The sequence below is a fragment of the Peromyscus eremicus genome, chromosome 8a (genome assembly GCF_949786415.1).
Source record: "Peromyscus eremicus chromosome 8a, PerEre_H2_v1, whole genome shotgun sequence".
Classification (NCBI taxonomy): Eukaryota; Metazoa; Chordata; class Mammalia; order Rodentia; family Cricetidae; genus Peromyscus; species Peromyscus eremicus.
The window spans coordinates 60,704,235-60,721,437 of record NC_081423.1 but is presented as its reverse complement, the minus strand read 5'-3'; the positions used below and the strand labels follow the sequence as shown (position 1 = coordinate 60,721,437).

At 40.0% G+C, this 17,203-nt stretch overlaps 1 protein-coding gene across 1 annotated transcript in view; it reads left to right on the top strand.

Annotated features, from left to right (window-relative positions):
* The window catches only part of Taok1 (TAO kinase 1), a 92,273-nt gene that overhangs the window by 20,801 nt on the left and 54,269 nt on the right, over positions 1-17,203 (top strand). Inside the window, exon 2 of the mRNA XM_059271261.1 lies at positions 10,156-10,377. Coding sequence (XP_059127244.1) covers positions 10,246-10,377 — 132 coding nt within the window. The 5' untranslated portion in view covers positions 10,156-10,245. The remainder of the gene's footprint in view (positions 1-10,155; positions 10,378-17,203) is intronic.

Below are 17,203 nucleotides of genomic sequence, written 5' to 3'. Positions count from 1 at the left end.
AAGTAATTTATTTTTACTTTATGTGCACTGGTGCTTTGCCTGCTTATATGTCTGTGTGAGGGTGTTGGATCCCTGGAGCTAGAGTTACAGACAGTTGTGAGCTGCCATGTGGGTGCTGGGAATTGAACCCAGGTTCCCTAGAAGAGCAGCCAGTGCTCTTAACCGCCGAGCCATTTCTCCAACCCCCCATTTTCTAACAGCAGGTTCAATATTTAGGCACAAATACTCCCATGTTGTCTCTGTTCTCCTTCTCCCCTGATAGTCACTAATCTTGCATTTCATTTATCAATTTGTGTATTGTGTCAATTTGTCTTTATTTTTCCTCTAATATTATCTTTTCATTTTAATATGTGTGTTTTGCCTGCATGTATGTCTGTGTACCACGTGTGTGCGGTGTCTGAGGAGGCCAGAAGGTGTCTGATCATCTGGAAATGGAGTTAAAGACAGTTGTGAGTCACCATGTGGGTGCTGAAAATTAAGTCTGGGTTCTCTTGAAGAGCAGTCAGCGCTGTTAACTACTGTGCTCTTTGTCTCTTCAGCTCTTGTAATCTACCTACCTACCTACCTACCTACCTACCTATTTATCTATCTATCTATCTATCTATCTATCTATCTATCTAGTTGTTGTTGTTTTCCCTGAGACAGGGACAGGGTTTCTCTGTGTAGTCCTGGCTGTCCTGGAACTCACTTGGTAGACCAGATTGGCCTCAAACTCAAGAGATCCTCCTCTGCCCCCTAAGTGCTGGGTTAAAGGACAAGGTCTGGGAGGATTCCAAACATAGATGTCTGTTATCTTCAGTCGTTGGTTAGTAATCATCATCCCAATCAACCAGGAAATTCACTAGTGCTTTGGTGGACAGTTTTTATTGAGGTTTCAGTATATTGATTTATAAGTAATGACCGGTTAATCTTTGGTTGTAGATTAGCCTCCAGAACAACAAAGAAATTCCTATTGTGTAGAATATTTTAAGGATTTAAAATTTTTTTTTTAAAGTTTGTTTACTTTTTATGTATATTGGGGTTTTGCATGCTTTTATGTCTGTGTGAGGATGCCAGATGCCCTGGAACTGGAGTTACAGTTGTGAACTGTCGTATGGGTGCTGGGACCAACGAAAGAGTGGCCAGCGGCCGGTGGTGGCGCCTTTAATCCCAGCAGAGCCAGGTGGATCTCTGTGAGTTTGAGGCCAGCCTGGTCTACAGAGTGAGATCCAGGACAGGGACCAAAACCACACAGAGAAAACCTGTCTCAGGGGAAAAAAAAAAAAAGCCATCAGTGTCCTGCCCCCATATTTTGAGGATTTAGTAATATCTCCTTCCTAGGAACCAGGGAGAAAAGCAAATTGTCTCCACCTCTCTTTTTGTTTTGGGTTTGAATCCAAGGCCTTACAAGCACTCCACCACTGTCCTCCTACCTGCCTTGATCCAGTTACATTCTTTTTACACCACTCCATTCCTCAGTATCCTTCCTCAGAAGCAAACTCTTTTTATCAGCTGTTTTGTTTATTTTCTTTGAGACTTTTGAGGCAGCCCAGAAATTGGATCAAGGGCCGTGAAAACTTTGTGAAGTGATGAAAATAGTTTTTTTCTGATGTGATTCCTTGTATCAAAAGTGATCAGCCAGGGTCTGGAGAGATGATTTAGTGGTTAAGAGCACTTGCAGCTATTGGAGAGGACCATAATTCAGTTCACAGTACCTGCGGCTCAACTGCTTGTAATTCTGGTTCTGGGGGATATAACATCCTCTCATCAACAACAATTGGCTGGGCTTGATGGTCCGTCCATCCTTTAATCTCAATGCTCAGGCAGTAGGGGCAGGGATGATATCTGTGAGTCTGAGTTCAGCTTGGTCTACATAGTGAGTTTTAGGTCAGCTAGGGCAGCAGTGAAACTCCATCTTTAAAAAAAACAAAACAAAAAACCCCACAAGTAATAATTCTGTGATTCCTCTTTAAGCATTTCCTTACCTTATTTTACACTGTATAAATATTAATGTAGCAAGCAAGAACGTGGACAGGAGAACTGGAGAGAATAAGACTAGATGGGCCTTTGAGATGGCTCATTGTAAAAGTACTGCACAAGCCTGGTAACTCTCATGGAAGAGAACCAACTTCTGAAGGTTGTCCTCTGACCTCCACACATGTCTTGTCATGGTTTGCATGCCTGTACTCATAGGCAATACATACATACATACATATATATATTATATCCAACAGTAATAATAATAATAATAATAATAATAATATAAGTAATAATAGATTACTGTACTTGTCAGGGTTCTCAAAAGGAACAGAACTGATAGAATGAGAGAGGGAGGGTGATAAAAGGGAACTCATAGCCAGGCAGTGGTGGCGCACGCCTTTAATCCCAACACTCGGGAGGCAGAACCAGGTGGATCTCAGTGAGTTCGAGGCCAGCCTGGTCTACAGAGTGAGTTTCAGGGCAACCAGGGCTGTTACACAGAGAAACCTGTCTCAAAAACCAAAAAAACAGGAGTACCCAGCAGTTTAGGTTTTAGTTGATTCAAAAGCAGTCAGTTGAGCTTGAGAGATGGCTCTGTGGTTAAGAGCATATACTGCTCTTCCAGAGCACCCACATCAGCTGGCTCACAAACATAGGTAGCTCCAGCTCTAGGTGATCCTACTCCTCTGGCCTCCAAGGGACAGGGACGGACACACACACACACACACACACACACACACACACACAGTAAAAATAGTAAGATAAAATAAAAAGCAGTCAAGTTGACAATCAAGATTAGTCATTGCAACTACAAACAGCCCTGAAGGTTATTACTTGCTAGCTTATATTGAATTCATTTATTTATCCTAAAATTTTTTTGTCGTTGATTGTTTAGGATTGCCTCTTAAATAAAATTGTATCATTTGTGATTATGGTCCCACTTCTTGCTTTATAATCTGTATGCCTTTTGTTTATTTTTCTTTACTAATTGCCCTGGCTAGAACTTCCTGTACAATGTTTTAGAAGTGATCAGACAGCCAGGAATGAAGGGTGTGTATGTGTGTGACAGAGTACTCTTGTAATCTTAGCACTGGAGAGGCTAAGGCAGGCAAGAGGAACAGGACTTCAGTCCTGCTGAAACAAGATATCTTGTTCCTTGGAAGATGGTACCTGTGAGTTTTTCTTTAATGGATTACTTAATTAACATTTATTTATTGTTGTTGGTTTGCTTTGAGATAAGGTCTCTATGTAGCCCTGGGTGTTCTGGAACTCAGAGATCTGCCTACCTCTGCCTTTTGAGTACTAGGATTAAAGGCTTGCCCAGGTTTCTTTCTTTTCTTTCCTTTTTTTTTTAAAAATAAAGTGTTCTGCCTGCACACCAGAAGAGGGCACCAGATCTCATTACAGATGGTTGTGAGCCACTATGTGGTTGCTGGGAATTGAACTCAGGACCTCTGGAAGAGCAGTCAGTGTGCTCTTAACCTCTGAGACGTCTCTCTAGCCCCCTATTTCTTTCTTTCTTAAATGTTTTTTTTTTTTTAATATTAGACAGAATCTCATATGAAGCTCAAGCTTCAACAAGTATATATTTTTTCAGTTTACTGATTATTTATAGTTCTTCTATGAAATGTCATTCATGGAACTTATTTATTTTTGGTTCTTGGCTTATAGAAATGCTTTATGTATTATCATAAATTGTTAACAAAGCTAGTACTTCTAGACAGTGTTGAATAATAGAAGATGGGAGGCTGTTGTCTTAACTGTGCTATTTAACCATTATTAACTAGGATAGTATGATTTAGAATGTTTATCTTTCTAGTTTACCAGCAACAGATAATAGTGATGTATAACTTTTCTAGAAAAATACCATTATTATAACCACGTAATAGAATACCAGTCAGCAGTAATTTATGAGACAACACTAAATACTGATCTATTGTGCAGACGAGGAGCTGGACCATAAAAAGATTAAGTAACTAGCCCAATATTATACCGCTAGTAAATAGAGTGCTAGTGCAGTTCTGGAGGTTGTACATTTAACTAAAGGGTAATAAAATCAACCCTTTCTCTGGAGGCAAATGTAAAACATGTTTATTTCCAGAAACATCTCCTCCTCCAGCGCTCTCTCATATATATCTTAAAAACATGTCTTTCTCCCCCAGGGAGACCGAGACAGGGTGATCTCTGAGTTCAACTGCAAGGCCAGCCTGGTCTACAAAGCAAGTTCCAGACCAGCTAGGACTACACAGTGAACTGCAGTCTGTCTCCCACTCCCTACTACTCTGCCAAATGTGATGGCACATTCCTGTAATCCTAGCATTGGGGAGGCAGGAGTTCTAGACCACCCTTGACTACATGAGGTCCTGTCAAAAGCCCACTATTGAATAAACACCCCCATATAACTTATCATTATAAGTTGGCTTCATTGTGTAGCTAAAGATGACCTTGAACTCCTTCCTAACTGTCCTGCCTCTAGTTCCTGAGTGCTAGAATTACAGGTGTGTGTGCTTGGTGCTATAGTCTTATTGTGCAAATTTTCATGTTTGGTAAAATGATAAATGTTAGTATTAAGTAACGGTATTTTAAACCGAATTAAACTTGTACTGTTAAATGTGAGGTTGCTTTGGGAAATTACTTAAGCCCAAATTTAAATTGCATAATCTTGTAATTTTCAAAAGTAAGAGAGAAAAAGAATGGGGGAAGAGGGCGGGGGGAGCGTACACCAGATATATATAGCGAGCTATTTCCTAGCTCTTGCGTAGCATGTTAAAAATTTGAGATTTAGTTTAAAACATTAGTTCAAGGTTGGAGTGTAAAGAAGTTTTAGTTTTAATATAGATTTAAGCAGGGACATTGGTAAAAGTGAAAGGAGGGAAGAAGACAGACAGAGAGAGAGACTGAGCAGACTGCCCAAGAATGAACTCATGCTCTCAAGAATGCACTGTGGCTCCTTTCCTTCTTTTTCTTCTTCTCCATCTCCCTTTCTTTTCTCTTCCTCCATTTCTCCTTTCCCTTCGTCCTCTCTTCCTCTCCTGCTCTCTTTCCCTCTCCCATTTTTCTCTTTCCTCAATATCCCCTCCCCTCTTCTCTCCTCTCTCTTTCCTCCTCCTTCCTCCCTCTTCCTGTTTTATTTATTTATTTATTTTTTTTTGAAGCAGGATCTCACTATGTAGCCCAGGCTGGCTTAAAACTCTCCATCTTCTTCCCTCAGCTATCCGGGGCTAGCTTTACAGGTGTATGCCACCACAGGATAGAATATTTTATACATATATTGAATAAACATCGAGATGTAAATTGGCATTTTTGTTTTTTGAGACAGGATTTCTCTGTGTAACAGCTCTAGCTGTCCTGGAACTCACTTTGTAGACCAGGCTGGCCTTGAACTCAAGAGATCCACCTGCCTCTGACTTCCGAGCTCTGGGATTAAAGATGTGCGCCACCACTTCCTGGCTTCTTCCACTTTTATCTGGGTTCTGGGGATTGAACTCAGAATGTCAGTCTTGTCCAGCAAGGTTTTTTTTTTGTTTTGTTTTTGTTTTTAAATGGTTTTTTGAGACAGGTTTCTCTGTGTAGCTTTGGAGCCTATCCTGGAACTCACTCTGTAGACCAGGCTGGCCTTGAACTCACAGAAATCCGCCTGGCTTTGCCTCCCGAGTGCTGGGATTAAAGACGAGCGCCACTACCACCTGGCTTTTTCTTTTCTTTCTTTCTTTCTTTCTTTCTTTCTTTTTTTTTAATGGGCAAGTGGTTTTACATGCTGAGCAGTTTCACTGTCCCCTCTTCTCCGTTGGCATTTTGAACTAATTTCTAATGCTAACACTCCAGTTTTGAGTCTTTTTTAAATATTTATTTATTTGTAAGGTGGGATGTGGCCACGTACGCTATGGCACATATGGAAGTCAGAGGACAACTTCTAGAAGTAGGTTCTCTTTTTCCACCAAGTGGGTCCTGTGGATTGAACTCAGGTTGTCAGATTTGGCAGCTAGTGTTTTTATCTGTTGAACCATCCTTCCCGTCTCAACTTTAAGTCTTAATTACATGGATTTTAAGTGTTTATTAAAAACAAACAAAAAGCCGGGTGGTGGTGGTGCACGCCTTTAATCCCAGCACTCGGGAGGCAGAGCCAGCCGGATCTCTGTGAGTTCGAGGCCAGCCTGGGCTACCAAGTGAGTTCCAGGAAAAGGCACAAAGCTACACAGAGAAACCCTGTCTCGAAAAACAAAAACAAAACAAAACAAAACAAAAAACAAACAAAAATACTTGTGAGAGAGAGAGGGAGGGAGGGAAGGAGATGAAGAAGGAGAGGGACAGTGGCTAAGTGTGTTTGCCACACAACCCTGACAAGTTTGATCCTTGGTGCCCAGGATTGAAGGAGAAAATTGATCCCTGAAGTTGTCCTCTGATCTCCATACTGTCTATAGCACATGTCTGCCTTCCTTGCCTGCCTGCACTCTTACATACATTTCGTATACATTAATAATAAATAAAACTTAAAAAATGGAAGTAGTACATGGCATTTATAGGATAAATATTTGGAAGGTAGAAAGGATTCCTTAAATAAATTCTATTTTCTTCCATAGATCATCTATGTATGGATATTTATCTTCTATTTTTATATAAATGATTATTATTTATACTTCTGTACCTTGTTTTTAAAAGATAGTATATTTATCTTTATCAATACACCAGTTAAAGTTTTTATGATACCTACCCCTATACCTGTCCTTGTTGCCAAGAACTTAGTGATTTTGTGTGTGTGTGTGTGTGTGTGTGTGTGTGTGTATGTATGTGTGTTTAACTTGGATTTGCTGTAAGTTAGCCTCCAGCTTGTGATCCTCTTGCTCAAGGGCTAGTATTTCAGGCAAGCAACATCAATTCTGACCCAGTGATGCTTTGAATAGTAGTATCTTTGTTTCTCATCTTTGTCCTTCATTTCTATTTGAAATATTAGGCATATTGTTCAGAGTATTAATAGCATATTTCTCAACATTAATTGATCTTGTGATTTTTTAAGAAAAGGTATTTGACCTTTTAGAGCCAAATAATCTCTTAATTCCAACCCTAAACTTAAAATAATCAGGTTTATAAGGTTGAATTAGCTGTCAAATTATTTATAGGTTAAGTGTAAGGTCATGTGTTCATCCTGTTTATGACTGTTCTTGGTTGTATTTAATATTGCAATTATTAATATGCATGTTTCTTTGTATATCCATATGTTGAGGAAAAGATACAGTAGGTGGTACTCTCTCTGCCAATTTTGTATATAAAAGAGCCCCCCCCCCTTTTTTTTCTCTAGAGGGACTAAGCATTTGACTTCGGTTGGCTGTTTCTAGGCCTGAATCTTGACTTATAGGCCTTGTAATATTAAATCAGTTGCTTAGGGCCAATAATGTCCCTTTTATGAAAATTTGGAGATTCATAAAAGATGAAATACTGTGAAATCATTACTGTTGACTCAAGAAACATTCTTTAAGTAATACAGAATGTTTTCTGATTATCTTCTAAGTCTGTTGCTTTTTGGCTTATCTGCTTAATTACCTGACTGTGTTAGGGACATGTGAAGTTATTTAATTGTAAAAACTCATATTTTAGATTTTTAAAGTAAGTTATATAGTTTTGAAATATTTGTTTTATTTATATGTATGTTTATGTTGTGAGCCTGTGTGAGGATATGTATACCACATGTGTGCAAGAGCCCATGGAGGCCAGAAGAGGGTGTCAGATAACTCTGGATCTGGAGTTAAAGGCATTTGTGAGCCACCTGATGTGGATGTTGGAAGTGAATTAAGGTCCTCTGCTAGAGTAGTATGAACTCTGGGTCACTGAATCATCTCTCCAGCTTCTTCTAGCCTTTTTAGAAGATTGTAATGCCAGATTTGGGAGACAAGTGTCTTTTCGAGGCCAATCTGGTTTACATAGCAAGTTTTAGGCCACCCAGGGCTATACAGTAAGACCCTGTCTCAAAAAAAAAAAAAAAAAAAAAAAAAAAAAAAAAGATGGTATGTGTGGTTTGGTGGTGGTGTCCTCAAGCTTGCTGTGTAACTGAGGATGAACTTGAGTTTCTTACCTTCCTGTCTTTATCCTTCTGAGTGCTGGAAGTATAGGCATGTGCACCACAACTGGCTTTGGATGTATTGAGTATAATGGTACTTGCCTGTAACCCCTCTACTCAGAAGACTGAGTCAAGAGGACTGCCATGAGTTTGAGATGCCTGGGATACACACACACACACACACACACACACACACACACACACGTGTTCCAGCACTTGGGTGGCAGAGGCAGGCGGATCTCTATGAGTTCGAAGCCAGTCTGGGCTACAGAGTGATTTCCAGGAAAGGGGCAAAGCTATACGTAGAAACCCTGTCTTGATAACTGACATTTGTTATTATGCTTACTATGGTATAGAGTATTCTGAGATTACACATGGTAACTCATTTAACCCTCATAACCACTGTATAAAGTAGGTTGTTTTTGTTTTGTACTTTAAAAAAAGGAGACAGTTTATGAATAGTGTTGGGATTTATATCTAGCCAGTTTTATTCCAGAACTCTTGTTCTTAAGCCTCTTAATTAGGGCAACCATTTTTAAACATCAGATAATCTTATATAAAGGAGTTGGTAGCAGAACCACCAAGGAATCTCTGGTTCTTTCTAAGTCTACTTATGGAAGGAATCAGATGATAACAACTATATTTTAATATGTTAATTATGTGAATTAAGTTTATTAAAAACCAGGTGTCTGCTAAATTCAGACTTTATTTTGTATTTTTTTCTTTAATTTTAATTTGTGTATGTGATAGAGACAGAGATAGATACAGATATGAGTGTGAGCATGTACTTACTGTGTAAAGGTCAGAGGACAACTTTTGGGAGTTGCTTCTTCTCCCTTATAGAACATCTTAGAAGCTTCTGCATCTGCCCCTTTTAGTCTCCTGGGATTGAACTGTGGTCATCAGACTTGAGGGGCAGCCAGGCAGTGGTGGTACACGCCTTTAATCCCAGCACTCGGCAGGCAGATCTCTCTGAGTTCAAGGCCAGCCTGGTCTACAGAGTGAGATCCAGGACAGGCGCAAAGCTACACAGAGAAACCCTGTCTCGAAAAACAAACAAACTTGAGGGGCAAAGCCTTTTTACCCACTGAGACATCGCACTGGCCCTCATTCTTTTTGTTGTTGTTGTTGTTTTGATTGTTGTTTTGGTTTTTCGAGACAGGGTTTCTCTGTGTAGCTTTGGAGCCTTTCCTGGAACTAGCTTTGTAGACCAGGCTGGCCTTGAACTCACAGAGATCCGCCTGCTTCTGCCTCCTGAGTGTTGGTATTAAAGGCATGTGCCACCACCGTCTGGCTCCAGATTTGATTAATGCACTGTGATAAAGTGTCTGAATTACATTTTTTTGTGTTTTTTATATATGAAAACATTGGTAAGGGCTTTCTTGTTGTAAGAAAAACCCTTCAAGTAGCCCAATTTTGGGCTATTGTGATTGTGTGTATGTGTGTGGGGGTGTTAAGTTTTATCTTGTTACTTTTTAAAGTTATGTGTATGTGGTGTGTGTGTGTGTACACACGTGTTTGTGTGTGTGTGTGTGTGTGTGTGTGCGCGCGCGCGCGCGCGCGCGCGCGGCACAAACCAGAGGAGGATATTAGGTCTTTGAAGATGGAATTAAGGAAGTTGTAAGTTGCCTAGTGTTGGTGCTAGTAGTCAGTGCAGGTTCTCTGGAAGAGCAGTACATGTACTTAACTAATGAGCTGTCTCTCCAACGCCTGTTTGATTTATTAAGCCTGTGTCTTAGTAGGTAGCCTTAGCTAGCCTGGAACTCACAGAGATCTTTCTGCCACTGCCTCACAAGTGCTGGGATTAAAGACATGTGCCTTTAATTATGTATGTGCCTTAGTATATATGTTTTTAATAGTATGTTAATTGTTTCTTCCTCTTGTTTCATCAAAATTGGATTAAGTAGTAGAAAGTCTCCCACGATTTAAAGATGAAACTAACATTGAAATGGACTGTGTTGTAGATTGCTTTGCTTTTAAAGTGCCACAGGTGATTTTGATGAGCTTAGGAACTAATGCAATAGAAGACTTCACTATTCACTAACATTCTAGATCTGATACAATTTTGTAGATAATGACTGCAAATGATCTTTTAATTATTCTTAGCAACTTTTAACTTTTTTTTTTCTTTTTTCTTTTCCTAGTTTATGCCAGTGTGGCTTTATTCATACAGATGAACCAAGCATTGGGATAGCAGTATAAAATTAGAATCAGACAGCTGACTGCTCAGCAGGATGCCATCAACTAACAGAGCAGGCAGTCTAAAGGACCCTGAAATTGCAGAGCTCTTCTTCAAAGAAGATCCGGAAAAGCTCTTCACAGATCTCAGAGAAATCGGCCATGGGAGCTTTGGAGCAGTATATTTTGTGAGTTAAAGGCTTGATGTCAGAGATGTTGGAGTGAAAAATGTTAAAAGAGATAAGGAATTTGCTGAGTAGGAAAACAAACCCTGCTCTCTCACTGCTTTTTTTTTTTTTTTTTTTTTTTTTTGGTTTTTCGAGACAGGGTTTCTCTGTGTAGCTTTGCGCCTCTCCTGGAACTCACTTGGTAGCCCAGGCTGGCCTCGAACTCACAGAGATCCGCCTGGCTCTGCCTCCCAAGTGCTGGGATTAAAGGCGTGAGCCACCACCGCCCGGCCTCTCACTGCTTTTTATACCACACGTCTACATGCATTATGCAAGGAATGACTTTTTGCAGCTGACATCACTTGATTGTCCTCTAATTCAATTCCATTGCAAAACTACCTAGAGATAATGCCATCTCAGCCCAGTCCCATAAGAATGCCTCCCATTTTGAGATGCCAGTTAAAAGCTCTAGCCTGGGCTGGAGAGATGGCTCAGAGGTTTAGAGCACTGACTGCTCTTCCAGAGGTCCTGAGTTCAATTCCCAGCATCCACATGGTGGATCACAACCAACTGTAATGAGATCTGGTGCCCTCTTCTGGCATGCAGGCATACATGCAGGTAGAACGAATAAAGAGATTAAAAAAAAAAAAGAGCACTGACTGCTCTTCTAGAGGACCTGGGTTCAATTCCCAGCACCCACGTGGCAGCTAACAACTGTCCATAATGCCAAGATCTGTCACCCTCACATAAACATATATGCAGGCAAAGCACCAAAGCAAAAAACAAAACAAAATAAAACAAAAAAAACCTCTAGCTTATGCTTCCATTAACTATGGAATTGGGATCTTCCAGCCCTTTTTTTTGGGTGTAATTATTAAGTGAAACTCATTTAAGATTGTATTTTAAGTGATACAGTGAAAAGATACATAGACTGAGCCCTAGAATCCTCTTTGGAACAGGAGCTTTTGTCCACATGGAGTTAAGGTATGTCAGTTTCTTGGCCATTAGATGTTTGTTCTCATATTCCTCACAGTCCCCAGTCCTTTGGGGTGGTTATTTGTTATATAACGTGATTAGTAAGTTATTGGCTGTTGGTGATTAACTTCACCTTCAGCTACTCTCCCTTCCCCCAAGGTAAGAGTTGGGTATGTAATGCCAGTTCCAATTCTCTGGCTTAAGATTGGTTTCCCTGAGAACCATCATTCTCTGTAATCCTGTGATAGTCTAGGTTCTTTCCTCGAAACACCTCAGGTGTGGTTGAGAGAGGTTCACTGTAAATAAAAAACGCTGTTTTATCATTCACTAGTGTAGTTGTTCTGGAGGTTGCTTGCAATCAAGGACAAAATTCCAAATATTTTACCAAGATAGTAATTTTGGGAAATAAAAATATACCACCCTAAATATATCTTCTGGCAAGATTGGTGTTAGTTATTCTGCAGACATGGGAATGTCTCTGAGATGCTGTCCTTGAAGGACTTGTCAGTTTAGGACAGTGTTGCTTGCCTCACTGTAGTCTCCTCACTGTAGTCTCCTCACTGTAGTCTCCTCACTGTAGTCTCCTCACTGTAGTCTCCTCAGCGTCCCATAGCCTGCTTGCTGTCATCATCCTGAGAAGCTTTCGGAGCCTCATTCTGTAGAGTAGAGTGCTATTTCCTGGTCAACCATATGGCCATTCTTTTGAGTTTTTTTACTTTGTGTATGGCTTCTGTGTGTGCACATTAATAATTTGTATGCCTTTTCTCTATAACAAGTTCATTTTATAAAATAAAATTATTGAACCTTCTGAGGAAAAGATAAAATTTAGAACTTCCCTATACAGCTTTCATCTGATCTCAGAGTGTGTATTCTAGAATCCCCCTCCCCATACTTGAAACCGAAGATAATACTGAACCTTGTAATTTAATGTCTTAACTAAATACTTTCCATGTTCTATGGCCACAGTTTTTGCATTTTGAGGTGTGGCACCAAAACTAGCATACATTTCACTTCCTTCTTTATAATTTTTTAAAATGTACATTGATGTTTTGCCTGCATGTGTGTCTGTGTGAGGGTGTTGGATTCCTTGGAACTGGAGTTATAGACAGTTGTGAGCTGCCATGTGGGTGCTAGGAATTGAACCCAGGTCCTCTGGAAGAACAGCTAGTTCTCTTAACCTCTGAGCCATCTCTCCAGCCCCCTTTCTCTATAATTTTATAAATAGAATCTTATTCTTACTGTAAAGTTTTAGCAGCATCAACATAGCTTTTTGTTGTTGTGATTTTTGAGACAAGGTCTCTTTACAAAGCCCTGGCTGTCCTAGAATTCACTATGTAGTCTAGGCTGGCTTTAAACTCACAGAGATCGGCCTGCCTCTGTTTCCCGAGTGCTGAGATTAAAGGCATGTGCCACAATGCCTGGCTAACATAGCTTTTTCTTAAAGATTTATTTATTGAGGGAGCTGGAGAAATGGCTCAGAGGTTAAGGGCATTGGTTGCTCTTCCAGAGGTTCTGAGTTCAATTCCCAGGAACCACATGGTGAGTCACAACCATCTATGATGAGATCTGGTGCCCTCTTCCAGTGTGTGTATATATAATAAATAAAGAAATCTTTTTAAAAAAAAGATTTATTTATTGTTTTTTAAAGTGTGTGTGTGTGTGCGCATACATATTGTCCCTGTTTTCATGAGTTCATATGTACCATGTACATGCAGGTGCCCATGTAGGCCAGAAGAGGGTATCAGATCCTCTGGTCCTGGAGTTCTAGGTGGTTGTCAGCTTTCTGATGTGGGTGCTGGGAACCAAACCTGGGTCTTACAATAATAGTAAGAGTTCTTATCCATTGATGTCTCTCTCCAGGCCCCAAGTTAAAATTTTCATTATCATATTTTTCTTTTTACTGTGTGTGTGTGTGTGTATGTGTGTTTTGCATGTTTTTACATGTGTGAGGACATGGATAGTCATCAGCATGTTGGGAATCAATCCTAGATTCCTCTTCTACCTCATTTGTCTAAGCAGGATTTACCCAGAGCCTCACTCTCAGGACTATTCTTGTTAGCTAGCTTGCTCCAGTGATCCTGTCTCCTTCCAGAGTTGGAATTAGGTGGACCATTAAATCTACCCAGTATGGTGTTGGTTTTCTGGGGAATCCATACTCGGCTACTCTCTATGCTCCTTGTGATTTCTTGTGTTGTAGGTGCTATAACCAGTGAACATCTCCCCAGCCCCTTTTGTCACCTTGTTGTAAGACAGTATTTCTCTGTGATGCCCTGGCTACCCTGCAACTTTCAGTGTAGATCAGGATGGCCTTGAACTTACAGAGATCTGCCTGCTTCTGTCTCCTAAGTTCCTGGCTTATTTTCATACTTTTTTCTTCGAAGGAAACAGTCTTCTCTTTGTCATGTCAAGATTGCCATTATCTCATTACTCTCACAGTTTGGTACTGTTACTGTGTAAATTTATGAATGTTTGAACACAAGGACTTAGATAACCATGACAAATTATCAGGATGCTCTAAGTCACTTATGGGTGGGTAGAGTTTGCATCATAGATGTGCTGGACAAAAGAAATGGTTCACGCCGGGCAGTGGTGGCTCACGCCTTTAATTCCAGCACTCAGGAGGCAGAGCCAGGAGGATCTCCGTGAGTTCGAGGCCAGCCTGGTCTACAGAGCGAGATCCAGGACAGGCACCAAAACTACACAGAGAAACCCTGTCTCCGAAAAACCAAAAAAAAAAAAAAAAAAAAAAAGAAAAGAAAAGAAAAAAGAAAGAAAAGAAGAAATGGTTCACATCCTAGCTAGATGGAATATGCTACTAAGAATGGCATACAATTGCAGACTTTTAGAGAAAGCCAGGTGAGAAAGAGAGGAAGACCCAAACACCATAGGTCAGAAAGATCAAGGTTCAGAGCCTACATTTTAGTTCAAAATACCTAACCAGTTGATAGAAATGGCCAGACTTTGGGATATTGGGTTTAGCGCACAAGTCCACTTTTCAGTTTTGAGTATGTATGTACATACTTTAAGAGTATAATTGCAGATATCTATGACAATTCTATCTTTAAATTTTTGAGGACTATTCTAACTGTAAGTCCAGCAGCTACTGTTTCCATTCCCACTAACAGTAAAGACTTTTTAATTTCTTTACCTTTGTGAAAATGCCTGTTATTCTAATAACCATTGACATTGAACATGTTTTGTTGTTGTTTAGACAGGGTCTTTCTTTGTAGCCCTGGCTTTCCTGGCTCTCACTGTAAGGATCAGGATGGCTTCAAACCATTCTCTACCTGTATTGGTTATTTGTTGTTTTAAAGCTGTATATGGGGCAGACACTTTTAATCTCAGCACTTAGGAGTCAGAGACAGGTGTATCTCTATGAATTTGGGCCAGTCTGATCTACTTAGAGAGTTCAGGCCAGCCAGGGCTGCATAATGAGAATGTATCTCAAAAAAAAATTTTTTTTAGTATTTTTGAATTTTTTTTTTTTTTCTTCGAGACAGGGTTTCTCTGTGTAGCTTTGTGCCTTTCCTGGATCTCACTCTGTAGACCAGGCTGGCCTTGAACTCACATTGATCCGCCTGCCTCTGCCTCCCGAGTGCTGGGATTAAAGGCGTGCGCCACCACCGCCCGGCTAGTATTTTTGAATTTTTATGTGTGTATGCCACAAGTGTGAGGGTATTTTCAGAGGCCGGAAGAGGGCCCAAATTCTCTGAAGCTAGAGTTAACAGCTGGTTGTGAAACACCCAATATGAGTACTTGTAATCAAACTGAAGACCTCTAGAGGAGCAACAAATGTTTTTAACCACTGAGCCATCTCTCCACTCCCAATCTCAGGTCTGTGGCTTTGTATTTTAAATAGCCTTCTGTCTAGACTATATAGAGAACTCTTAGAACTCAATAATAAAGATGCATAGTTTAGAACATGAATATTATAAATACTTGAATTAAAAATTTTCCAAAGAAAATTACAGATGGATAATAAATAAAGCTTATAAAAAATATTCAACATCATTACTCATGAATTTCAAAATATTTTGTAAAGTATCATCACAAAAGACCACATGTGGTTCCTTTTAAATGAAATGTCCAGAATAAGCAAATCTCCAGGCATACGAAGTAAGTCTATCTTTGCTTAGAGAAGTTGCCTAAAGCAGATAGATTGATAGGTAAATATGGTATAAGGTAAAGCCAGCCATGGTTATAAACACCTCAACATCAGAACTCAGGAAACTGAGGCAGGAACATTTCTAGTATGAGGCCAGCATAGGATATATTAGTGAATTCAAGTCTTGTCTATCTTACAGATTTTTAGAGACTGTAAAAAACAGAATAAAAAAACAGCAAAAACACACTCCAAACCTTATAGATATGATTTGTCATGTTGAACACTTAACTTTTCTAATTTTGATTTTATAAGTGTTGGCTTTCTTTACTGTTGAGAAGATTTGGAAGTAACCCTTCCTAAACTTTCAGCATTTAAGTTTATGTAAGGTAGTGCACACCTTTGATCCAAGCACCCAGGAGTCAGAGACAGATGGATCTCTTGAGTTTGAGGCCCACTAGGTCTACATAGCATTCTCCAGTACAGCCAGGGCTACATAGAGAAACCTGGTCTCAAAACAACTAGAATAAAATATGAATTATCAAATGTTTTCCCAATATCAAGTCTTGAGTTTATTTTATTTTATTTTATTTTATTTTTTTGGTTTTTCGAGACAGGGTTTCTCTGTGTAGCTTTGCGCCTTTCCTGGAACTCACTTGGTAGCCCAGGCTGGCCTCGAACTCAGAGATCCGCCTGGCTCTGCCTCCCGAGTGCTGGGATTAAAGGCGTGCGCCACCACCGCCCTGCTGAGTTTATATTTTATCCTGATAGTTCTTTTAATGTTATATAAAATAATTGAAGTTAAAAAATATTTTCTTGCCGGGCGGTGGTGGCGCACGCCTTTAATCCCAGCACTCGGGAGGCAGAGGCAGGTGGATCTCTGTGAGTTCGAGGCCAGCCTGGGCTACAGAGTGAGACAGAGTGAGTTCCAGGAAAGATGGAAAAGCTACACAGAGAAACCCTGGCTCGAAAAACCAAACCCCCCCCCCAAACCCCCACATACAAAAAAAACTTTCTTACATTTATTTTGTTGGCAGAAGGGCCATTGAGGTCAATGGGCAACTTGCAGGAGTCTTGTTTTCTCTTTCCAGAATGTGAGTCTCAGGGTTGAATCCAGGTTACCAAGCTTGGTGGCAAATGACTTACCCACTGAGCTTATCTATATCCCCATGTCCTATAAAATTTTAGATTCTTCCTGCTTATAATTCTAAATTAAATTGGTATATAACTTTAATAGGTTTTAGTTATAGGATCATACTACTTTCTTATGTGACAGCCTTTCTTTCCTTTTATATACTGAAAAGATAAACATCTGTCTCCCACCCGTGTGTGTGTGTGTGTGTGTGTGTGTGTGTGTGTGTGTGTGTGTTTTCAGGTACATCTTTATGTGTGTAGAGACTAGAGGACTACCTTAGGAACAGTCTTTGTTGTTTTAATTTTATTTTTATTTTCTGTATATGGGTGTTTTGCCTGCATGCATTTATGTATACCATATGTGCCTGGTACCTGTGGAGGCCAGAAAAGGTATGGATCTCATGGAACTGGAGTTATACATGATTATTAGCTGCCGTTATGGAATTGAACTTGGGTCCTCTGTGAGAGTGGTCAGCACTCCTCACCACTGTGCCACCTATCCAGCCCTTTTTTGTTTTTTAAATTAAAGAAGACATGTTTATTTAAAAAAAATAATTTCTAAAACTCTGTGTGTGTGTGTGTGTGTGTGTGTGTGTGTGTGTGTGTGTGTGTGTGTGAGAGAGAGAGAGAGAGAGA